The sequence below is a fragment of the Eumetopias jubatus genome, unplaced genomic scaffold (genome assembly GCF_037043125.1).
Source record: "Eumetopias jubatus isolate StellerSeaLion01/CBP00866 unplaced genomic scaffold, mEumJub1_p1.0 scaffold_12, whole genome shotgun sequence".
In the NCBI taxonomy this organism is placed as follows: Eukaryota; Metazoa; Chordata; class Mammalia; order Carnivora; family Otariidae; genus Eumetopias; species Eumetopias jubatus.
The window spans coordinates 48,729,301-48,753,130 of record NW_028274818.1 but is presented as its reverse complement, the minus strand read 5'-3'; the positions used below and the strand labels follow the sequence as shown (position 1 = coordinate 48,753,130).

General features: G+C 52.3%; 1 protein-coding gene and 1 pseudogene across 1 annotated transcript; both read right to left on the bottom strand.

Moving 5' to 3' along the window:
• Positions 1 to 882: 882 nt before the first annotated feature.
• On the bottom strand, positions 883 to 13,479 carry CLEC20A (C-type lectin domain containing 20A). The gene is given in 9 exon segments (XM_088017041.1): positions 883 to 1,017; positions 2,850 to 2,935; positions 3,752 to 3,874; positions 5,958 to 6,650; positions 7,762 to 7,854; positions 9,118 to 9,378; positions 9,381 to 9,488; positions 11,478 to 11,543; positions 13,095 to 13,479. Coding segments are annotated over 9 exon segments (1,950 nt in total).
• Positions 13,480 to 17,692: 4,213 nt separating this feature from the next.
• Positions 17,693 to 18,382, bottom strand: LOC114200082 (large ribosomal subunit protein eL29 pseudogene; annotated as a pseudogene).
• Between the last annotated feature and the right edge of the window lie 5,448 nt (positions 18,383 to 23,830).

Genomic DNA, 23,830 nt, shown 5'->3' with positions numbered 1-23,830 from the left:
AGCACTTAGATCGTTCCATACGTGAGATCCATATCTGCATTTCATTACCTGGGTTTGTTCTAAAGAAGATTTATTTTTGTTCTGTGAATAATTTTTGATGGTTCTTGTACATGTAGAGATACAGATACGTTTGAGGTCTTTTATTGATATTCCTACAAAGAATACAAATAAACTTTAACTTTAAACATTTCAGACTAAAGTTGCTAATGTATTTGACATATTTACTAACTTATTGCTAGCATGTATCTGGGTGAGTAGAACACTTGGAGAAAAACCAGAAAGGAAATGTATGCAGGAACATTCTTCTGAGGTTATATTTTTTTTTCTGAAGTTAATAGTTTAACATTGAGAACAATGTGTCAGAGAATTTCCCAATTGACAAGTAAAAAATATTTACGTGCAGTAGGACAGACAGCTCGCATTAATATGTTATATTGTGATGATGCCCTTAGAGAGCTCCTCATTCTGAAGAACTTGCAATCTCTTTAATAGCTCATCGCTCGGAAGGAAAGTGTCCTCCACGTCATTTGGAAGCGTGGCCTCACTTAGCTTCCCAGCCAGCCCACTACTGTCCCCCCTTAATTCCCTAGGTAGATTAATTAATGGGGTTTGGGTCAGGATTTTTGTTGCTTCGTTGGGGTTTTGTGTTCTTGTTTGCTTGTCATTCTCCAGGTTACTGTCCCCAAATTCTTCCATCTGCTTCTGCTTACCTATTTCTATAAAATCCAGGAAGGCCATTTTTCTTCTCTTACATAATATTCTTGTGTGTGAGGTACAGGTCTGAAATCCTACCAGTCAGCCCTTCATATAGCTGGAGTTATTTCTAAAAGCCTGGAACAAATGTGTAGTCTAATCTACAGGAATGAAAAGACTAAAATTCACTCAAAATCCAGAGAAGATTGTGGGAGAAGGAGACTCCAGATCAGTCGACGTGGGCTCTTTCTTGTTTACTTCGAAGCCAACCCATTTCAATCTGAATTGCCCATGACCTAATGTAAGCTTTAAGACTTCTTGGATCTGAAACATCAAAAAGAGAGAAACTGCATTGCTTTCTTGTGACCTCCTGGCCTAAGCTGCCCACCTCTACCCTTTATGTCCAGCCATGCCCTTTATTTTTCTTAGCCGCCCCCCTCCAGCTGCCTGCCTTCTGTCCTTAGCAGCTCCCCTAATGGGAAAGTACATAAATCAATTTGGTTATAGGACACTATGGCCACCACCACTCACACCCCGCGGCCCCGGGGAAGGGGGTAGGGGGAGTCTGATGACAAAGGGGCTAAAACAAAGGACTTAATCAGGGCTTCTCAATCCTGTTAATCAGAATCACTACTGAACTTTGAAATCAGAAAAGAGGGGGGATGCCTCTTGAGCTCCCCCACTGACCAATTAACTAACTATATCTCTCTACGGATTGGGGTTGAGCTCTTTTTTCCACTTCCCCAGGGGATTCTAACTTGAGTTGGGGTTAACAACCACTGGTCCATAGTGAGCCCTGAGCACTGTGTGTCTGCCACCATGTTTCTCTGTCCCTGTCCCTGGAACTGGGGTAAGTTGGCTCCAGGTGTTTCCTCGCCTTCTGTTTGGAATTTAAAATGCTGCTAAAACTAATATATGCTCTACCTTCCTACACACAGACACACATCGTCCCCACATTTTCCATCTTTAAATCTGTGAGGTAGAACTTCTCTCCAATAACAGGGAATAGAGACATCCTAACAAAGATGGAATTCAAAGATGTTTGACTTTGGCTTTACTCTAAAACAGAAGGAAGATGATTTCTGGTTTGGCTCCCCCCACCCACCCCCCAAAAAAGGGTCCTTGACTTTTGAAAACCTTCTACTGAGCACTGCAGTCTTATTACTTGAACTTCTACTAAAAAAATTATCCGATGTTGAATTGCCTCGTTTGCACCTGTTCTTCTTTCAATAGCAAAATGCACTGAGAACTTTCTAGTTCCTCTCCCCAGTCCCCGGCAGGCCAGTGCACGTACACACGCGTGTGCGCGCGCGCACACACACACACACACACACACACTACTGTTCTTTCCAGACACTTGAGTTTGTGAGGTTTTAGAACGAGTTGCCTGGGTGCTATTTCTTTGGCCTGTGAATAAATTGCAGTAAGCTACCAGATAAATGCCAAACTGTTTCCTGTCTGTAACATTATGATTTGGTTAGATGACCCATAAGGAACCCTCTAGCTCTGACATCTATGGTTATTATCTGGTATAACTAAAAAATGTGCCCTTTTGCCATATTCAAAAATCAGTTTGAGGCTTCTGTTGCAATATTTGGGAACAATTCTTCCTATTCAAAATGTCCTACCTTATAATCCTTTAAAAGAACAGAGGATGGTAGGGGGAGCCTAGAACAAATGTATATCCAAAACAATAATAATTGATAGTAACAGTTAATGTTTGTGTTTATCAAGCACTTACTACGTGCCAACTTGCTAAGCACTTTATATGGAATATTTCACTTAATCATAATACCAACCATATGAGGTAGATTTTGTTGGCCCTAATTCATGAGGAAACTGATATACAGAAAGGTTATTTGTCCAAGGTCACACAGCTAGTAAGTAGAAAGCCAAGACCCCAATTCAGGTCTTTCTGACTATGCTATCTTGATTTAAAAAAAAAAAGCTCAGGAAAAAAAATGTTAGACTAAGAAAAAGATCTGAAAGTCTCAGCACACGCACCAACCTGTCACCCTGAGCCAGAGTGACGGCAATGGGAACAGAGGAGCTAATTTTCCAAAGCTTTTTCTCTAGGTATATTGGTTCCCACAATATTGCCTTGCATCGTCAAAGTCATCTGACTGATCAAAATCAGAAGTGGTCTGAAGTCTCACCTCACTCAAAAATTGGTCTTTCATATCTTCTGGGTCCATCAGAGCTGGGATGGTAAAATCTGCTTTCAGGATTCCAAAGAGTTGCCCTGGAAAAGAAAGTGCTATCCGGTTTGGGGAAAATGATCCTATTGCCATTTGGAAACTAAGTTCTTAGCAGTCAGGATTGCCCCTGGTGGATACCGCAGACGCTCCACGGTGATTTCGGATTTCAAAAAGGAAGAGGAAAGAAGCTGCCCAGCCAGTCCCGTGGCTGATGGGAAAGAGCCTCAGGCCGCTGTGGGGTAAGGCCGGCTCCCCTCCCACGTCCTGGCCACCGGCTGGCTGCAGGAGCCTGCCGATGTCTTCTGTCTCACCTGTATTTTCCTCCTTTTTAACAAATCTATTAGGTAGATACTCCACACCACGCTGGAAATACTCAGCTCTCCCTGGCCCCACATTTTAAAGGCCAACTCTACCCCCAGAAAACCCTAAGTGGGTTCTCTGAGCCTATAAACAAGCTCAGCGTTGGGCCTTGAGCCACTGTCCTCATCACAGGAAGGACAGCCTCATGCCAGGACGGCTTTCTATTTGCACAGCATTCTGTATACAGTACCTTCACATAATTACCTCAGTGGGCGCTTGCAACAAGCCTGGGCCGTGGGCCGGGGAGTTTTCACTGTCCCTCTTTTGCAGATGAGGAAGAAGAGATGGTGAACAAAGTGAGGGAGTTTGCTCCCCAGGCTTTCGCAGTACTCTGGGAGCTAACTCCAGGCTCCTCGACCTTGTTCCTGTTCTCGTTCCCTTCCCAACACTTCATGCCGTCTGTCATAAAAAGGTCTCGGGTGCCCTGTGCTAAGGAGTGGCTGTCCAGATTGGATGGCTCCCCTGGGAAGAGTGGGATCCCGGTGACCAGAGGCAGTTACCTGGTGCAGGCGCTGCAGTGGTTTCTTTAGACGCTGGGTGTTTAGATGCGCTCAGACGCTGGGCCTGAGCGGCCGTGGCCGGGTCTCTCCTATTGCTGCCAGTTCCTTCAGTGGCCGCAGCTACTGGAGGGGAAAATGAAGGAGTCTCAGGAGCAAAGGGGGTCTCAGGAGCAAAGGGGGTCTGAGACCGGGGCCAGCCCCTGAGCTAGAAGCCAGGCGTGGGCAGCCACTGCCCCACGCACAGTTGCTGCAGAAACCGGCCAGTCGGGGAAGCTGAGTCCCAGCCACACCCTGACTTACTCCCACAGGCTCGCGCACCCAGCCCTCGAGTTCGAGTTCCTACCCCATCGTTCTCAGTGGCCCTGCCACCAGGATGTGTGGGGATTGGGCAACATTATGAGCATTCTTCCCAGCAGCAAATGTTGTCTTTCAGTAGGCCCTGCCCCCAGGGGGGCCCGATGCCCTTACGTTATCTGCCAGCTTCACAGAGACCCCACTATGGCAGCCAGGGACCCCCGACGTTTCCATCAAGAGGTAGCACTTCGGGGCACCTGGGTGGCTCAGTCGGTTAAGCGTCTGCCTTTGGCTCAGGTCATGATCTCAGGGTCCTGGGATCGAGTCCTGTGTTGGGCTCCCTGCTCAGCAGGGAGTCTGCTTCTCCCTCTGCCTCTGTCCTTCTCCCTGCTCCTTCTCGCTCGCTCTCTCAAATAAATAAAATCTTAAAAAAAAAAAATAAGAGGTAGCACTTCAAACTCAACGTATTCCAAAACCAAGTGCAGCCTCCCCTCAGCAACCTCCTCTCCCCTGTGTGGCTGCCCCTCTGCTGAGGCCCAGAGACCCCAGGTACCCTCAGCGGCTCCCTTACTCCCTCTCATGTTCAGTCACCAAAGTCCTGTCAGTGCCTTGCAGATGTCATTTTTTTCCTTTCCAAATATGGAAATAACCATATTGCTTTTGTGGTATATTATTGTAAAATACTGAAATAAAAGTATCCCCTCCCCCGACCCAGGGACAACCACTGTTAACAGTTTGTTATAGAATATTCTTCACACACTCGAGTTTTTTATTTGAATGTGTAAAGATCTACTTTCTTCTTTTTAAAGGCTGCACAGTATTTCATTGAATGTACCATACTGTATTTAACCCACCTGCTTTCAGTGGACATTCAATTGCCTCCGGTTCTTCACTGCAATAACCAGCTCTGTGTGCGGGGTGCGTGGGTATGTGTGTGCCTTGTACTATTGTTTCTTTTTTCTTTTTTTTTATATATTTTTATTTATTTGAGAGAGACAGCGAGAGAGGGAACACAAGCAGGGGGAGTGGGAGAGGGAGAAGCAGGCTTCCCGCGGAGCAGGGAGCCCGATGCGGGGCTTGATCCCAGGACCCTGAGATCATGACCTGAGCCAAAGGCAGATGCTTAACGACTGAGCCACCCAGGCGCCCCTATTGTTTCTTAATAAAGTCCCCAAAATAGTACGACTGTATGGAAGGGTTTGCACATCTCAGAACTGACATGCTGCCAGAAGGCTAGCACCCTACTTTCCTGTCCAGGGTCTGGGATCGCTGATTTCCCCACATTAGCACCAGCATTATCACCCCTTTAAATCTTTGCCAAACTGGTAAGTAAAAATATTATTTTAAGGGGTGCCTGCGTGGCTGAGTCAGTTAAGCGTCCAACTTGATTTCAGCTCAGGTCATGATCTCAGAGTCTTGAGATTGAGCCCCAGGTTGGGCTCCGCGCTGGGCATGGAACCTGCTTTAAGAGTCTCTCTCTCTCCCTCTGCCGCTCCCCCTCCCACTCCCCAAAAAAAATTATTTTAAAAATGCATCTTGCTTTTAGTTTGTATTTCTGTGATTCAATGAACAAAGCTGAACCTTTTTAAAAATGTGTATTTCTGTTTCTTCAATTACTGTCACTTGTACAGGAGGTAAAACCAATTCCCTCGCGGCTCTCCTCACGCTGCTGGCCTACCCCTGGCCTCAGTCCTGCGTCCCAGCCAGTGCAACAGCCTTTGCCCCCACGTGTCCTTCCTGCCTCTCCTCTCCAAATGCCCCCTCTCTCCCCACCCAAAGCACTGTCCTTAAAATCCAGAAACACGGAACCGGAGAACACTCATGGTCTCATCACCTGAACCTAACCCAGCACACAGCCCCTGCCCTCAGCCTCCTGCCTGCAGCCTGCGGGTGGAGCCCAGGGCTCCGTCACCCCCAGGAGGAGCCAGGTGCTGGGGGTCCGGCCGGTGTGGCGTCCCCAACCCGCAGCGACGCGGGCGGGCACCTGTGTCGGGCCCTGGCCAGCTCCCAGGGGTCTCCCCGGCGTCCGTCCGAAGGCTTCGGGGCGCTCTCTTCGGTCCCCGGGGAGCTCCCGGGAGAGGCTGGGAGGCGCCCCCACCCTGGGTGACGCCCCCCCCCCCCGGGGACGCGTGGACCAGGGCAGGGCTCGAAGCGGAGGCCGGAGCGGCCCCACGGGCCCGGGCTGCAGGACAGAGAGCGTCCCCGGAGGGCCAGGCGGGCTCGGCGGCGAGCACAGTTACCCGCAGGGGCCGGGCTCTTCCTCGCGGGGCTAGGAGTCTCCGGGGCGGCGGTGGTCCCCCGGGGCTGGGGAGCCGCGGGGCCCGCAGGAGCGGGGGGCGGGGGGCGCGGGGGCCGAGCTCGGCGGGGCTCTGGGCGCTGGTCCGTGTGGCAGGAGCGAAGGCTCGCGACGGGGCCCCTGCGCTCGGCGACCCCTGCCAAGGCCGGGGCCGCGGGCCGAGGACGCCGACGGGTGGCGTCCAGCGGCCGAGGCGGGACGCGCGCTGCGCCCCAACCCGGCCCGCCGGGCGCGTCGCGGAGTGGGGAAGCCGTCGCCGGCCTCGGCTCCTGGGCCCTGCCGCGCCCTCCGGTTCTTCCACGCCTGGCCCTGCCCGCCCAGTCGGGTCCGGGGCAGCCAGGCAGGGGCCAGGCTAGATCTTAGATGGGAAGCAGATGACAGGATCTCACCCAGTTTCTGAGCCAAATCTGATCGCTGGCCCAGCCCTGGCGCTGTTGCCTTCAGGGTGAGGCCACGTTCCTTTGCAGCTCACAGAGGGTTCCCCTGCAGGACCAGGGTGTCTCCACTCAGCCTTAAGCACCCCACTCCCCTTTGCGAGCTAACTCCTCCTCGCGGTCCTAAACAGGTACACAATCACCTCCTCCAGGAAATCCAGATCATCACAGGGGACTGGGACACGCCCCTCCTGTGTCCCCACCATGCCTGTGCCTAGACACAGAACACCAACTGTTGGGGCCTTGGGCTCCTCCAGAGGAGCCCCTGATTTTACTTTGTGTCCCCAGAATATAAATCCCCTAACTTCTCTGTGTCCTCAGCAAAGGCAATAATGCCTTTGTCAGACGGATGGATCTGGAACGAAGCAAGGAGAACTGTGTTTTACCCTCAGTTACCCTACTTAGCTTCAGAACTCTTGGGAAGCAAAATGAGGTAATAGCTGTGAAGATGTTTCCGGAATTTAAAAATGCTATAGGAATGCAATCACTGTCATTCCCAACATGTCCCCCCAGAGTCCCAACAACTCATCCCACATCTTCTCTCCACCCAGAGGAGCCCGAAATCACAAGGGATTCAACAGGCACCTCTCCTGCGCTTCCCTCTCTGGATGCCAAACCTCAAAGGCCTCTCTGATGACTTCTGGGGAGCACCGCCCAGCGTCTTCCCCTCAGTCTCCCAGGCTGGCCCTCATCACTGTGCGGGGGGCCACACAGCCTCTCTGGAGCCTCCTGGCTCTGGACCTGCAAGTTAGTGGCCCAGTTCAAGCAGGGAGGTTGATGGTGACGGAGTCCCCCTTCTCCAAACCCAGCTGGCCCTGCAGGGGGCTGGGGGGTGGGCTGGAAAATCCTCTTCAGGGAGGATCCCATGGGGCCTCCCCGTGCTTCCGCCTGCAGGCGACCTCTCCACCGCGCAGGCCCTGGAGACCCCGGGACCCAGCCAAAAACAGGTCCAAAGCACCCACACAGAACAGAAAACAGGGATGTACTTGGTCTGAGCGTTGGCTCCACAGTCACTTCTGCGGAGGGAGCATGAAAGGCTGGAGAGAGAGTGGCGGACTCCTGGTGCCCAATGGTGGGGTCTGCAAGGAAGGAGGGAGAGTGGTGAGGGCAGGGCTGACATGGGACAGAGCTCCCCCAGGTCTGTCTCACCTGGGGGGGGGGCGCTCAGCAGCCCCCATCTCAGCCACCTCCACGCTTGCATGCACCTGTGTGTGCCAATCACGGGAGGGGGCTTGCGGGGTCTTTAACCCTCACAGGAACCCTGCAAGGGAGGAACCATCCTTCCTGCTTTACAGATAAGGATCGCAGTTCTCATCAAATCCAAAACACGAAAAGAAACAGCCAAGAACAGGCAAATTCACAGAGACATGAAGTGCATTAGTGGCTGCTGGGGCTGAGGATGGGGGAGAATGGGGAGTGACCACTCAAGTGTAAGGAGTTCCTTTTGGGGTGATAAAAATGTCCTAAAATTAGATAGCAGTGATGTTTACACCCCCCCTATAACTACTAAAACCCACTGAGTCAGACACTTCAAAGGGGTGATTTTTAAGGTATGTGGACTATATCTCAAAGCTATTGCAAAAAAGTAGGAAGGCTAGAAAGGAAGGAGGGAGGGAGGGAAAAAAAGAAAGGAAAGGAAAGGAAAGGAAGGAAGGAAGGAAGGAAGGAAGGAAGAAAGAAAAAAGAAAGAAAAAGAAAGAAAGAAAGAAAGAAAGAAAGAAAGAAAGAAAGAAAGAAAGAAAGAAAGAGAAAGAAAGAAGGAAGAAAAGAAAGAAAGGAAGGAAGCAGGAAATGGAGAAGCAGGATGCCACCTGTTGCTGAGGACACACGATATACAGGATCCAGAAGAACCAGGCGGGCGTCTGGTTCCCATGACTTACGGTGCAGCAGTGACAAGAGCTACTATGTGCTGGGGCCTTACTCTGCCCGCATCTCTACTAGCTCCTTTATATACATTCAGTCTCTGAAGCCAGCCTTGGAGGTAGGCGTCGCCAATACCATTTTGTTAAATATATTTTCCAAAAGAGGAAAAAGAAGCTCAGAGATGCCTCGTACCTTATTTCTAGCAAGTGGTAGACTCTGATTCCAAAGTGCATGCTTTTAACCTCTGCATCGCCCCCAACCTACTAGCCACTGCTACTGGCTAATGCCCTGAGACTCGATAGGGTCCATTCCATTCTTGAAAGCTCCCTCAGAATTAAAGCAAAGCCTGCTCCTGTTACCCTCGGAGTCTAGAAGCGCTTCTTTGGGTCTAACCTCAGTGTCTCCTGCTGCCAAGTAAACCCATGTCCCGTCCTAGCCACGGTAGCCCAGGGTCGGGGGGGGTGGGTGCTGCCACGCACCAGAGAAGCAGATGAAGGGTTTCAGGGCAGAGCAGACCAGCAAATACACTCTGGGGGAGTAGCGCGCGTAGGTGCGGAGCCCCGTGCACAGTCCTGTACCCAACTCGGGCACCTGAAGCCGGGGGGGGGGGGGGGTGGTGCTGGAGCCCAGGCCGCTCGACAAGCTCAGGGCCCCAGAGGCAGCGTTGAAGTAGAGGCCAGTCCAGGCCTCGGTCTCAATGGTGATGGACTTCAAGGCCTCCTTGCCCGCCTCGTCGGTCACTGCAGGTCGGCCAGGTCCGTGTGGTGGCTGCGGCAGTAGAGCCGGGCCGCCTGCCACGTCACCTCCTGGGCAAATCGCAGGAAGGTCTGTCAGCCAACCTGGACCACGGCTGCGGGCAAAGAACAGGGAGACCCCCGGCCTGAGGTCCTGGACTCTGACAGCCCAGGCCTCGTTGCTCCCCGGGGAAAAACCTCTCTGGTCCGGCCCAGGCCCTCCCCCCAGGGCCCTGGGTGTTAGGTTTGATGAAACCCATGATTTTACAGGACTAAATACCAGGCTGGGAGAATGGATGAGTTCTCAGGGCAGCCGCGGGGAGCAAGAAATTTAGGAAAAGCAGGGGTGAAGAGCTTTCCTCGTGGCTAAAGGCCTCATAAGTGAAGTCTAAGTCTCCATTTCGTCATCTGTGCAAGGGGGTGAATAGTATCACCTGAATGAATTTAAAGGCTTAAATGAGAACCTTGTAAACAAGTGGGTTCGCAGAGCGCGTGCAAATAATTAGCACTTAATTAAATGGTGGTTAAACTTTGTGGGGACGGGATGAGGAAGATAGGATAATCCTAGTTTAGAGGCAGTCTCTTGTGGTTTCCAGGAGCGTCTGGTGCTGCTCTCAGGAGGCTGAGGCAGAATAAAGTATGTGATATTCTTCCTATCAGGAGAGCCAGGGAGGAGAGAAGAGCCTGGTGAGGGAAGACCTGCCAGACAGGAGGCGGAGTGCGCCTCTCCCCAGCGGCCCTGACTTCTGGTGGGCTTCAGACAGCCCAGGACGCCGGTCGCCCACAGCCTTTACCCGCCCCCACCCCACGCCCCCACCCCCCACCCCGTCTCTGCCCGAGGCTGGCCTGGGCCACCCCCCACGGCCCCCACCTGCCCTGCCCCTTGCCAGCTCTGTCTCATCACAAGCCCACACATCTGATTCTAAACAATGGAAGGTGGGAAAGTTTGTGCCGTGGGATCCTGAGGGATGGATTCCGGAGCCCTGCTGAAGGAAACGCCTCTATTTGCAGAACAGAGAGCCACATCCTCAGATTCAAATCGGGCCTCCCCAACTCTTTGACACACGCCTGTTCATCTAAGCCCATCAAGATTCGCCTGATGGTTCCCTAACTTTCCCTATCTAAACCGATTTTTTAAAGCTACCCTCTATTAAGCAACCACTGTTCCCAGCCCCGAGCTATGCTGTGGCATTTGTCATCCATTTAAATCCTCACAATAATCCTGAGAGGTCGCTGTTATGAACCTCATTTTACAGGTGGGAAAAGGGGGGCTCGGGTCGGTGATGGCTTGCCCAAACTCATGCCATATTAAACGGCAAGACGAGAGTCAGCCTGGGAAGCCGGGACATCTTCACTCTACAACTCCACACTCCAGAGCATGCGGAAAACCAACTCTACAAAGCAGATGGAGTGAGGAGTTTATATTTCCTTTGTCATGGATTCTTTACACCAGATGTGAAGAAAGTAAAAAAAAAAATTCAGGGTAGTAATAATCAGAAGGGAAGTCCCCCTCACCAGCTGGGAAGAAGTGCTCCCTCTCCCCCACCTGGGCTGGGAAGAAGTGCTCCCTCTCCCCCACCCCCAAACCACTGACGGGGGGGTGGTTGGGATGCAGCCTCAGCCATTAATGCCACTGTCCTTGAGCAAGTCACCTCCTTGTCTGAATAATAAAATAATAAATAATCTGCATACTCTCTCTCAAATAAATAAATAAAACCTTTAAAAGGTGGGGGGCGGTGTGCCTGGGTGGCTCAGTTGGGTAAGCCTCTGACTTCAGCTCAGGTCATGATCCATGATCTCAGGGTCGTGGGATGGAGTCCTGCATGATCAGCGGGGGTCTGCTTCTCCCTCTCTCCCTCCCCCTGCTCATGCGCACGTGCATGCGCGCTCTCTCTCAAATCAATAAATAAAATCTTTAAAAAAATAATAATCTGAATAGTAACACTGGATTGATTCTCTCCATGGGGCCCAGCCTAGGGACAGCAGAGCCAGGGGATCCCTCAGCCAGACAAGGGGCGGGGAAGCAGAGGGGACACAGGTGGTGTGACCCTGTGGCAGGTCCAGGTGGACGAGTCAGAAGGAAGGCAGAGCTCCTTGGTGTGTACCTGGCTGGGGAAAGGTGGTTGGGCTGAGAGCAGGCTCCGTGAAGATGCGGTGTCCCACAGCAGGGTCTGTAAAAGAGAAACAGACCACGCGTTATGGGGAGGGAGAGGGCTGCCCAGGATCCTCCACAGGCACCAGGAGCCACGGAACTGAGACTGGGGGAGGGGAAGCCTAGCTCGAGGGTAGACAGGTTCATCCATTCCTATTACATTTATTCAAGAAATACATACAGAGAGAGAGAGAGGCTGCCCCTATTTTGTGGCAGACACTATTGTAGGCCCTGGGAAAAGAGAAGAAATAAGAGAAGCAGAATCCTTGCTCTTGAAGAGAATATGAGAAGCAGCCAGCCTCGCAAAGTGGTAGGAAGGAATACCACAGGCAGAGCCAAGGCCAAGACCCCGAGGGGGAAGGGCCAGCGGGTGTGGGAGGGGCAGAAAGCAGCCAGCGTGGCCAGGGCCCAGGATGAAGAGGAAGCCAGAAATGTCAAGCAGGCCTGGTTGGCCTCAAAAGGGATGAGATTCTAAGTGCTAAGGGAATCTACTGAATATGTTCAAGCAGAGTGACCTGATTTGCATTTTGGGGGGCTCACTCTGTGTTGAGAACTGACTGTCGGGGCAGAGCAGGCCACCCCCACCTCCCCAACAGAGGCCACAGCGGTGGGCCTGGGGAGAAGGAGAGAAGTGGGTGGAGTCAGGACCCGGTTCCCTGGGGCCCAAAACACAGAGGGAGGAGGGGAGAGCCTGCACCCATGGCCCTTTCTTCGAGAGGTCTCTCACCCCTGCACATTCACCACCCCTGAACATTTCTCTGCTGGCTTGGGAATCCCAAGGTCACACCTCGCCCCCGTGGGCTACATTTCAAGGCCCTGTGACAGGCACAGTGTGGTGGAGAACTGGGGACACATCAGGTTGGTGCTCCATACCCTATTCGAGGGCTTAGGGGGGCGAAGAGGTGGGCTGGGCTTCAGCTGACAGAGAAAAGCAGAAACGGGCACTTTTGACCAGAACAGTACGGTCAGGTCTATAAGCATCCCCGGCTGCGAGATCTGAGCACCTTCCTAACAAGGTCCGCGGCAGGGGCTGCCGGGCCGAGAGGGGCCAGCAGGGGGCAGGATGGAGGCGCGTTGATTACTCCGGATTTCCTGCGGGGAGGCCTGAAGGGGTTGGCTCCCTTCACTCCTTCCCAAGAGCCGAGCGGCTGCTCCACGCTCCCCGCGGCGGGCGCGGGCGGGGGACGGAAAGCCAGCCCAGCGCTCGGTGAGGAGCAGAAAGAGACGGAATTCCGCTCTCACTGCTGCAGAGATGCAAGTGGACCCCCAGCCTGTCTTCTCCTTTTTTTCCTCCCTTTCTTTTTACTCGTCTCCCAAGTCCCTAATTGGCAGATGGAACATTCCAGATTTTACTTTCTCTCTACCCTGATTTACACCTGTCTCTCTGATGACGGGGTCTCAGGAATGAGAGGAGATAGACCCTCAGACCGCACAGAGGACTCGAGCAAAGGGGGTTAGGCTACTCGTCAGTTGTCCCGTGAAAAGACTCGAGAATGTTCCCCGCGTCCGCCCCCCGCACCCCGCACCCCGCCTCCCCGACTTGCTCTGGAGAATAGGACTCGGAACACACCGTAGTAGCAGATGAAGGGCTTCTGCGCCGTGCACGAGGCGGCCCCCAGGTTGGGGAAAATGGAGATGGAAAACAGGGTGGCACAGACGCCCTCCTTGAAGACGGGCAGCGAGCTCCACACCGGGGCCGTGAAGGTGGAGCCGCTGGACCAGCTCAGGCCCTGGATGCGCACGTCGAAGAAGAGGCCGATCCACGCCTGGGTGCTGCTGGTGAGGGAGTAGAGGGTGCTCATGCTGTGCACGCTGTTCATGCTCTGCAGATCGGCCAGGTCCGTGTGGTGCAGCCGGCAGTACCGCAGGGCCTCGGACCAGCTCAGCCCCACCTCCACCCTTGAGTTCTTGCCGCTGTTCATCAGCTGCCGGGCTGGGACGGGAGAGGCAGTCATCGCCCGCTCAGCCGCCCCCTCCCAGCTCTGGTCCCCAAAGAGCTTTCAGCCTCAACACAGGCAGCCTCCCCAGCCCCTTCTTTCCTACTCCACCCCGTACCGTGGGCTCTCCACTCACACGCGGCTCTGCCTCTGGGCCTTTGCACAGGCTGCCCTCTTGGCCTGGAAGGACTGGCCATTCCCCACGCCCTGCTCCCCCAGTCCCTTGCTCTCCCATGACCTGATCTCCCCTTTCCCTTTGCCCAACCAACGGCTCCCCACCCACCCCCAGCCCCCTCCTGGGCAGGCACCCCTTGCATTTGCTAAAGTGGCTTCTGTTAGTGCTTAATAAAGCCCGAGTTTACTGAGCGCTCCTGGAGCACCTGGAACTCATTGAATCCTTCCAATAACTCCTTAGGATAGACATTACCATGTCTGTTTTACAAATGAGGAAACCTAGTCACAGAGAGGTAAGTGACTTGGCCAGGGCCACCCAGTGGGAAGGGATGGAGGTGGGCCGTAAGGACGTGGGTGGGGTTCCCAGGTCTGGGCCCTTGATCATAGCGCAGCATTGCCCTGCGGTAGGTGGGGCTCGTCCCTGGTGCTGCACATTAGAACCCCCTGGGGAGCTTTCCAAATACACTGATGTCCCAGTGCACCCTACACCAAGGATCTGAATTTGCTGGGATTGCATCAGAATTTTGTTAAAGCCCCCGGGGAAAGGACCTTTTTGCTTGTCTGTCTCCATCACCAGGTGCAAGCAACTTGGGAGCAAAGAATGAGTCTTATTCATCATTATATTCGCAGTGCCCAGCACACCAGAAGGACTCAATGTGTTGAAAATGAATGAATAATGAATTAACTAATGAGGAAGTCAAACCTCTCCCAGGGGCCAACCCCAAGCCCCAAAATCTCCATGTTGGCTTCCTTCCTTCCTGACTCCATGCCCTTGTGGGTCCCCCCAGAAGTCGTCAAGGACGAATTTGCCTTGCCAGACCCTGCCTGTGTGCAGGGGTGGAGGGGCCAGGATGGTTGGGGGTGGGTCCTAGGCCTTAAGGGATCAGCCTCCAGCCAGGTGCCCGAGGAGACGAAAATAAGACCGAAGAACTGGGCATACACAGTGGCCAACATGGGCACGATCGGGAGGGCAGGGAAAGGGCTGACGGGACACTTGCCTCATGGGGTGAAGCTCCTCACACCCACCAGAGTCCAAGATGCTGCCTGTGGCTGAGAAAAGTTGGAGGATCCCTGCATCAGAGAAGGGGAACGGAAAAAAAGAAATCATTCTTTCTTAGGATGTGTGATTCACTTTGATGTTTTTTATCCTATTCTGTTTAATTTTTTAAAATCACTGACTGTGGCCCACAGTCGATTTTAGGACCCAGTGGGTCACAACTCGCAGTTTGAGAGACACCGGCTACAAACACTGTGTCCTGTTGCCTCCCAGACTCCAGCCTCCAGTGCTGAGCTCTGGGTCTGCGTCCCACCGTCCAAGAAGGACCCGGTAGTCAGTGAGCAGAGAGAGGCAGCGTGTGGGGACCAGGCTTTGCCGGACTACCCTCCCTGCTCAGGGCTGCAACCACAGCACCAGGGAGTGGCCTTCGGCTCCCCATTTCACAGGTGGGAAGGTTGTGGCTGGGAGAAGTGAACTAACTCACTTATAGCTACCTGGTAGGCACAGCAGCTGAAGGTCACGGGAAAGCAGGAGGTGGAGACGATGGGCCCCCAGCAAGTCCTACTTCTGTGACGTCAGAGGCCCCCCAGCCCGGCCTGGGCTCTGGCTCCATGATTAAGCACAGACCAGAGACCAAGGCTCTTTTTTTGGGGAACCAAGAACAGCTGTCTCTCTCTCTCTCTCTCCCTTCCTCCCTCCCTCTCAACATCCTGTTTATGCCCAGAGCTCTCTCCATCCCCTTAAGGGCTAAGCTTTCGGAAACCAGAGTCTGGAAGATTCTTTGCTGCCCTCCACCCCTTCACACCCTCCCCAGAGGGAAGGGCAAACAGCCCCTCTGACTGAAAGGGCAAAGGGAAAGAGGAAAAGATTATGAATGCTTCAACGCTAATGCTCTGCCACAATATTCTCTTGTGCAGTGAAGGCCTCAGATGGCTTCCTCCACGTGGCAGGATGCATTTGTGCCAGGGCCTCTCCTGGGACAGAAGAGAGCCTGACAGTGAGGGCACAGACGGTGCCAGGCCTGCCGGGACCCCGCCCCCCCCCCGGGGCAGCTCGGCCATTCACCCAGGAGTCATCAGGTCTCGTGGTTTGAGGGCCTGGCTGGGCCCCCCCCGGGCTGCCCCGCGTGGGCAGAGGGAGCCCCCTGGGGAAGTACAGCAAAATCTCTCAGTAGAGAGGCAGCTCCGGTTTGCCTTAGGAGAATGTGCTTTTACTTTTCTCTTAGGCTTCCCCCTCCTACCCAGGACTGTTTGGTACCCAGACACACCGTGTATCCGGAAGGAATGAGGAGGCTGCACTGGGCACGGAGGGCTGGTGATGAGGGGAGGATGACAGCCCTGCTCCCCAGGACGTGGGTTTCATTGGACTTGGGTCAGGGCAAAGGAACAGAGAGACAAGAAAGCAGCAGTCTTCCTAAGAGACCCAGGGACAGACCGTTGGATTGCACAAGCCACCGGAAGCAAAGGGGGTTCATGAAACTTCCCAGAGCTTTTTACCCCATTCCCCAAAGTAAGAATGCATTTCCGCCCGGACATGATACACCCTTCGGTGTAGGTCTAGATAACCTTCACTTTCCCACAGTCAATATATACCTTTTCTCCCAAACCAACTAGAGCTGCACCCCCAAATTGGAAACCTCATTGTCCATGCTTGCTTTATTACTGGGACAGGATCTTAGCCCCCCAGAGAGCAGGCAGGTGTTCTCCTGCATAGCGAGCCGCTAATCACTGTCTAGGGTCTTTGTTAGAGATGCGCTTTGTGGCCACAAGGCCCCAGCCAAGAACAACGCGAGTGGGTTTCTCTAAGCCTTGATTCCTGTGAGATAATAGAAAAAATATGTATATTGGTCTGTGGCGCTTCTTGGCACAAAGCTTCTAGAAACTGTGTCATTTCTTGGGTGATAGGAGTGACTTTTGTTCTGATGAGGCGACTCTAGATGGGCTCCTGAATGGCATGGGGAGAGGCTCCCCAGGAAGTGCAGGCCATGATGAGAACTTTGGAACTGTTGGCCCCATCCCCTCCACAGACTTCATGATTGGTCATGCCTACGTAGTGAAAGCTCCATAAAAATCCCAAAAGGACGGGGTACAGAGAGCTTCTGGGAGGGTGAACACATGGAGATTGGGGAGAGTGGGGGGCTTGAAGGGGGCTCGGAAGCTCCGCCCTTGCCCTGTGTGTCTCTTCCATCCAGCTGTTCCTGAGTTGCATCCTTTTGTGATAAACCAGTGATCTAGTAAGTCAAATGTTGCTCTTTCTGTGAGCAGCTCTCACAAATTAACTGAACCTGAGGAGAGGTGATGGGAACCTCCAATCTACAGCCAGCTGGTCAGAAGTATATACCACTGCCTGGCTTTGCGGCTGGCGTCCGAAGCAGGGGCTGGGGGGTGGCTTCAGTCTTCCAGGACTGAGCCCTAACCTGTGGGATCATTCGGACGCTATCTGCAGGTGCACAGTGTCAGAGCTGAGTGAGATCATCGTACCCCCAGCTGGTGTCACACAATTGCTGTTGGGCCCCCCCCCACACATCTGGTATCAGAAGTCTCGTGAGTGTGGCCTTGGCGTCTGAGGGAGGGAGACACACAGGGACTGGGGTGCTTTTCCTGAACAATTCCGGACCGGGGCTGTTAATTCCTTGACCAGGAGGGTGATGATGGCTAGCTTACAAGGGTGTTATGAGGACTAAATAGAATGATCTTTGCGGTGGATTTGACATACGCACAAATTCTAGTGTGCCACAAAATTGTACCTCTTGATTGCCTCTAAGTCAACCTACGTGTTTTAAGGCGCACGCACATTAAAATGCGTCTAAGTATTTGAGGATACAGTTTGATCAGTTTTGCAGTGTGTATACACCAGTGGAACCCCCGCCGCGGCTGGGTTCTGGAACATTACCAACACCCCAGAACGTTCCCTCCTGCCCTTCGCTGCAGGCCCTGCTCCCACCCCAGCTTCAGGCTTTCTGTTGCTATAGATTTGTTCTCTAGCATTTTGTTTGAATGGAATTGCCCTCAGTAGATTCGCCCATTCGTCACAGGTATCTGGAGTTCACTGCTCTTTACTTCACTCTCCTGCTGGCTGCATGTGGTCCGGTTGAGGGTCACTGTCCACAAAGCCTCTGTGAACATTCATGAACAAGTCTTGGTGGATATACGTGCTCTTTTTTTTTTTTTTTTTGGACAGATCCTGCCGCGGGTTTCTTGGTACCCATAGCTCAGGACAGCAGCCCCGCGCAGACAGAAGCCCAGGGGTCACGCCGGTCCTCCCGTCCTCACGCTGGGAGGCAGAAGCCTCTACGCTGGAGCCTGCGTGGGGGCCTGGGCACCTGTGGGAGCCTGAGCCACAGCAGGAGCTGCAGCCTGGGCCTTGGTTTGCGTCTTGGCCTCGGACTCTGGCCAGCAGAGCCCGAGACCCTTGGCAATGCCGCACAAGCATGTTTCCCCAGCTTGGGGTGAGCGATGCAGGCAAGTCGATTTAGCTTGCAGCTGCCGCTCTTTGGGATCTTGGGCTTGACCTCCTTGGGCTGGACGAGGGCCTTGGGATCCTCGGCACGTGCACTCATGGCCTTGGCGTTGTTGGCCCGCATCTTCTTCAGGCCCTTCTTCTTGTGCTCCTTGGCAGAACGCACGTTCCCCAGGAACTTGGGTTCTACCCCTGAAGAGAGTCATATCTTTGTGACCGGGGTCTCTTGATGCCGTGTCTGTGCCGTCTGCATGACTGGTTGTCTGTGGTGTGATTCTTGGACTTGGCCATGTCTGCACGGAAGCCCGCGGTTCCCGAAGCGCCTTGGACTGGAAGAGAAAGAGAAAGACTGGATATTATGTTCTTATTTCTTTGGGGTAAGTGCCTAGGGGTGGGACGGCTGGGAAGCATGGTAAGATCTGTAAGCGGGTGCTATTAAGAAACGGTTAGTAGCCGTTTCTTCCAGAGTAGCTGTGTCATTGCCATTCCTGCCGAAACACAGGATAGTTCCAGTGCCTTTGCTACCGTGGCAACATTAACTATGACTCTGAGCTCTCACTCTAGCAGGTAAGGAAGAAATTTAGCCTCACCTATTTTCAGGGCTATCCCCACAACATACACACACAGACACACACACACATGGTGGGAGAAGAACGAAGCCTGGGTCTCACACTGTCTACACCACTTACCACTGAGATCTCCATTTTCCTGGATTATTTGACGTCTGCCAACCCCGCCATGGCTGAGCCCCACACAGCTGTTTTTCTGTGAGGTCCTTCTGCCCAGGGCACTAGAAGAAAAGCACAGATTAATAGCTAAAAATGTTATTCTGCCATATATATAAAGCACTTAGCACAATCCCAGACCCATAGACGATGCTTAGTTAATGCTTCCTCTCCCTTAAGAGAGGGGGAAGTTGTTCTCTCCCCTGTGGAGGTGCATTTTGAGCTGACGGTGAGGACTGGCACTGAGAGTATTACAGAGACAGTGCACCTGCCCCCCTGAGAAGGCTCAGTCAGCTGTCTGGCCTGAGAATGGTCTATAGTGACCACTTGACTCCAAGCTCCTGCTGCACCTTGTTCATGTTGTCGATCCCGCAGAGCCGCAAACAATATTCCAGTTAATAAAGGGACATCTCCTAAGTGTGTTTGCTCACCACTGGCCTCCTTCTCCACCTCGAAAATGGGGCTCTGGGGTGAGAGGTTTTGACCTTTATTCCTGCTCCCTGTTATGAACCATTTATTCAGGTTGTAACCCAAATCCGCGTTGACCATCTTCTGTTGCAAACGTAAGTCTCAGTATCTGGCAACCAGGCAGCTGGTACACATATTGATCGAATAAGTGAATGAATGAATCATTGACTGTTGGTGATTTTATGGATGTGGACATGACCTGTTGAAGTTAATCGTGCTCTGTGGGGCCATTTCTGCTTGAGGGAAACGTTCTGCTACGGCCAGCATGTCTAATCCCTGCACACCTGGGGAAAGCAGTGGGGCACCTGGGGCAGGTCACTGGAGCCTTCCTTGGACACTTGGGTCCCTTGGAAAGAACCACCCAGGGTCCTCTGCTCTTGGGTGCCCCCTATGGGCTGGCACACAGTAATGGACATCCTGTCCTTCCTTTATCCTGAAGAAACATTTTTCCTAGTGCCTAAAGGAAGATGAGCCCTTAGACTCTAAACTACCACTGAATGGATTTTTCATTTATTTTCCCCCCTGGTTAAGTGCTGTTTTAATAACTAATCTTTTAAAAGAAATTCTACTTTATTCCTTTAAAAGTAAGTATTTCGGCCAATAAACACATGAAAAAAACCTGCTCAACATCACTAATCATTAGGGAAATGTAAATCAAAACTGTTGTGAGATACCAATATACATTCATTAGGATGGCTACTATCAAAAAAACAAAACAGCAAGCGTTGGAGAGGGTTTGGAGAAAAGGGAATCCTTGTGCTCTGTTGGTAGAAAGGCAAATTGATGCCGCTACCATAGAAAACAGTATGGAGGCCCCTCAAAAAATTAAAAACAGAAGTACCATATGATCTAGCAATCCCACTTTGGGGCATACACCCAAAGAATTGAAAGCAGTGGGGCGCCTGGGTGGCTCAGTCAGCTGAGCGTCCGTCCGTCTGTCTGACTCCTGATTTCAGCTAAGGTCGTGATCTTGGGGTCTTGGGATGGAGCCCAGCCCCGGGCTCCATGCTCAGCAGGGAGACTGCTTGAGTTTCTCTCTCCCTCTGCCCCTCCCCCTCCTCTCTCGCTCTCAAACAAATAAATCTTTTTAAAAGAGCATTGAAAGCAAAGACTCAGATATTTGTACATCCATGTTTATAGCAGCATTTATTCACAGTAACTGAAACATGGAAGCAACCCAGCATCCATGGAGGGAAGAATGGATAAGCAAAGTGTGATATATATATATACATACATACACTGGAATATTATTTTGCAGCCTTTAAACGGAAGGACATCCTGGGGGCACCTGGCTGGCTCTCTCAGTAGAGCGTGCAACTCCTGATCTCGGGGTGTGAGTTCGAGCCTCCTGTTGGGTGTAGAGATTACTTAAAAATAAAATCTTTAAAAAATAAAATAAAAGGAAGGACACTCTGATCCAGGCTACAACATGGATGAACTGTGAGGACATTATGCTAAATGAAATAAGTCAGCCAGGTGAAGACAAATATTGTATGATTCCTCTTGAATGAGGTACTTAGTCAAATTCATAAATATGGAAAGTGGAATGGGGATTGCCAGGGGCTGGAGAAGGCAAGAAGGAAGAGTGACTGTTTAATGGGTACAGAGCTTCAGTTTTACAAGATGAAAAGAGTTCTAAATGTATTTAACATCCCTGAACAGTACATTTAAATATGGTTGAGATGGTAGATTTTGTGTATTTTACTACAATAAAAAAATTAGAAAAAAGGAAATGTCTCCTGAGTTAATATTTCTTTAACCTATTATGTGTATTATCTCCAATTTTGCTCGTATTATCTCTCGGGTTACTAAAGTCTTTTGGCTTCATGTTACTGTGTGTGCGTGCAGGTCAGCCTTTTGGTTTGTTCTGTTCTATTTCATGTCATTTTCTTCAACAATTATTTCATCCTCTTAGTAGGTGCCATGACTTCATAAATTCATTATTGATTTCCTTTCAGTGTTTTATTTACTTCATTTTAAGTATGCAGTGAGGGGTTCTAGCAGGAGGGAGTTTTTGGGGTACACACCACATGTACCCGCATATCTCTTTGTCTGCCAAATCTCCCCCACCCTCACCCCAATACACTTCTGGGCTTGATCCAGAGCTGTGGGGGGCAGGGGTGGGTCTACAAATAAAAAAGTGGAATCACTGGTATCTCTGCTAAGTGCTGCTTCCTGCTCTGTGAGATCCTGGCCACGGTGTAAGGAGTGGAGGGCACTGTCCTCTGGAATGAGGGGACATGGGAGCAGCCACAGGTCACAAGGAGCAGGTGCCTCACCCTTTACATACTTTGCCTTATTTAATTCTAAGAGATAAAATATAAAAGCCCCATGAGGTAGGTAGTTTATTATTACCCCATTTTCTGGAGAGGAAACCAGTTCAGGGTGCATCAGAAACTAGCCAAGGTCATATAACATGTATGGAGAGGCCCATGGGGTTTGAAGCCAGGTCTGCATGATCCTCCGGGCCTGTGTCCCGTGAGGTTGCCATTGGAGGCCTCCCCTCCGGGTGGCTGACTCTGCTGGAGGCAGGGATGGAGTCCCTGCATCTGCAGGCAGGCCGGCCTCACGGCTCCTCCTTTCTCTCTTTAACCCCAATTTTGCAACTGTCAAGGGGGAAACGCTGATGTGCAGCTGCAGCGGTTGGGACAGGCCACCCCTCAGCTCCCAGAGCCAGTGGTGGGTCCCCACCCTCGACTGAGGTGCCCTGGGGCTGCCTGTGCTCCTGGCTCCCCCACCTAGCTCTGTGACTTCAGAGAATGATTTCATGTTGGAGCTAAACAGCTTCCTCCTCCGTAAAATGGAAGCAACAGTAAGGCCTCCTTCTTAGGATAGTTACGTGGATGAAATAAAATCACACTCCAAGTGCTTGGTGAAGACCCTAGTTATCTCACTATGGTGATTCTCCATCTCCGTGGGCAAACCCTTGGCTCTAGTTCAACCTGCAGGGGGGAAACCCTGGCGGCGGTGCCAGGAAATCATTGCACCAGAGTCCACAGGCCCACAGCCCCTCTTCAGGGGAACCCTAAGTCCCTCCTCCCCAGTGGGACAGCCCAGTGGTCATGCCTGTGCGCCCCCGCCCTTCCGCAAGGACGCGCAAGGCCAGGGGGCTGAGGCTTACCCGCGCACCTGTTGGCCATTGACCAGGCTGTTCGCCAGGCCGAGGAGATGCAGGGGACTGCAGAGGCCAGGCAGGGGCTCGGAGCTGGGTTTGCCCTCTTGATAGCAGGTCTGGGAAGATGCTCAGAAGGGGGCCAAGATTGAGCGAAACCATGCAGCTGTGGCCCGGGGCTGCTGGGGGAATCTGGAAAAACAGGGAATTCCCTGCTGAAAGAATGGGGGATTGGAAGGTATGGACAAATGCCCTCCTACTTGATGGTTTCCAGGGGACAAAGCACTAGGAGTGAGCACAGGAGGTATGACTCCGTTGGAATGGAGCTGAGCAGACAGAGAGTAATGCCTTCCCGAAAGACTTTGCCTTGATGGTGGCCTGGGGAGAAAGCTCTCCAACAAGGGGAAAGGGAGGAAGGCAGGCTCTGGTATCACAACAGCTGGAGGCTAGGGTGTGTGTGGGAGGAGCCTGAGAACCCAGGGCCTCCTGCTAGGCCTGCCCTGGAAGGAGGTTCAGGAGGGTAGGACCTGAGGCCAGGCCCGAGGTCAGTAAAGGCTGACGACAAGCTGTGTTCCAGGTGAAGTGACCAGTCAGGAAGGCTGGAGAGACAGGTCATGTGATGGTTAATCTTACGGGTCAGCTTGACAGGGCCAGGGGTGCCCAGATACTTGGTTGAACATTATTCGGGGGGGGGGGCTGTGTGTGAGAATGTTTCTAGAAGAGATTAGTATTTGAATTGGTGGACTGAATAAACCTGATTGTCCTCTCTAATGTGGGTGGGCCCCAGCCCACCTGCTGAAGGCTGAGGTCTAGTCCCATATACGATGCAGGTGTTTTCAACACCACATCATTATCTCAAGACTCTATCCTTGGAGCAGCTTCTGGGAGCAAGAAAGGTGAGCAGAAAGAAACCTTCCTCTCTGCCTGCCTGACTTCAAGCTGGGATACCAGTCTTCTGTGCTTGGACTGGTACTTAACCCCTGGTTCTCCTGGGCCTCCTGCCTGCAGACAGCAGAATGTGTGACTTCTCTGCTTCCATGATCACGGGAGCCAGTTCCTCAAAATGAATCTCTTGTAGATAGATGGATGATCTACCTTAGGCAGGTCTCCTATTGATTCTATTTCTCTGGAGAACTCTAACACAGGTAACCAAGTAGAAGACAAAATAGAAGATGCAAAGAATGCCCGGGGGCGGGGGGTGGGTTGTTGGGGCAGGTGGAGCAGGAGGGAGGTCAGGTCAGGTCAGGCTATCACGTAGAATCAGCAGGAACCTCTTCATGGATACCAGACCTGCACAGCAACGTCTCCTTCATGTAGACTTTGGGGTTTCCAGTTTCTAATTCTCCATGTCCTGAGAGCTGAGGGAGATCCATGTACAAAAACCTCAGGGCTGCTAGGTTTATGGATATCCCATTCTTTCCTGAGTCAGGAACC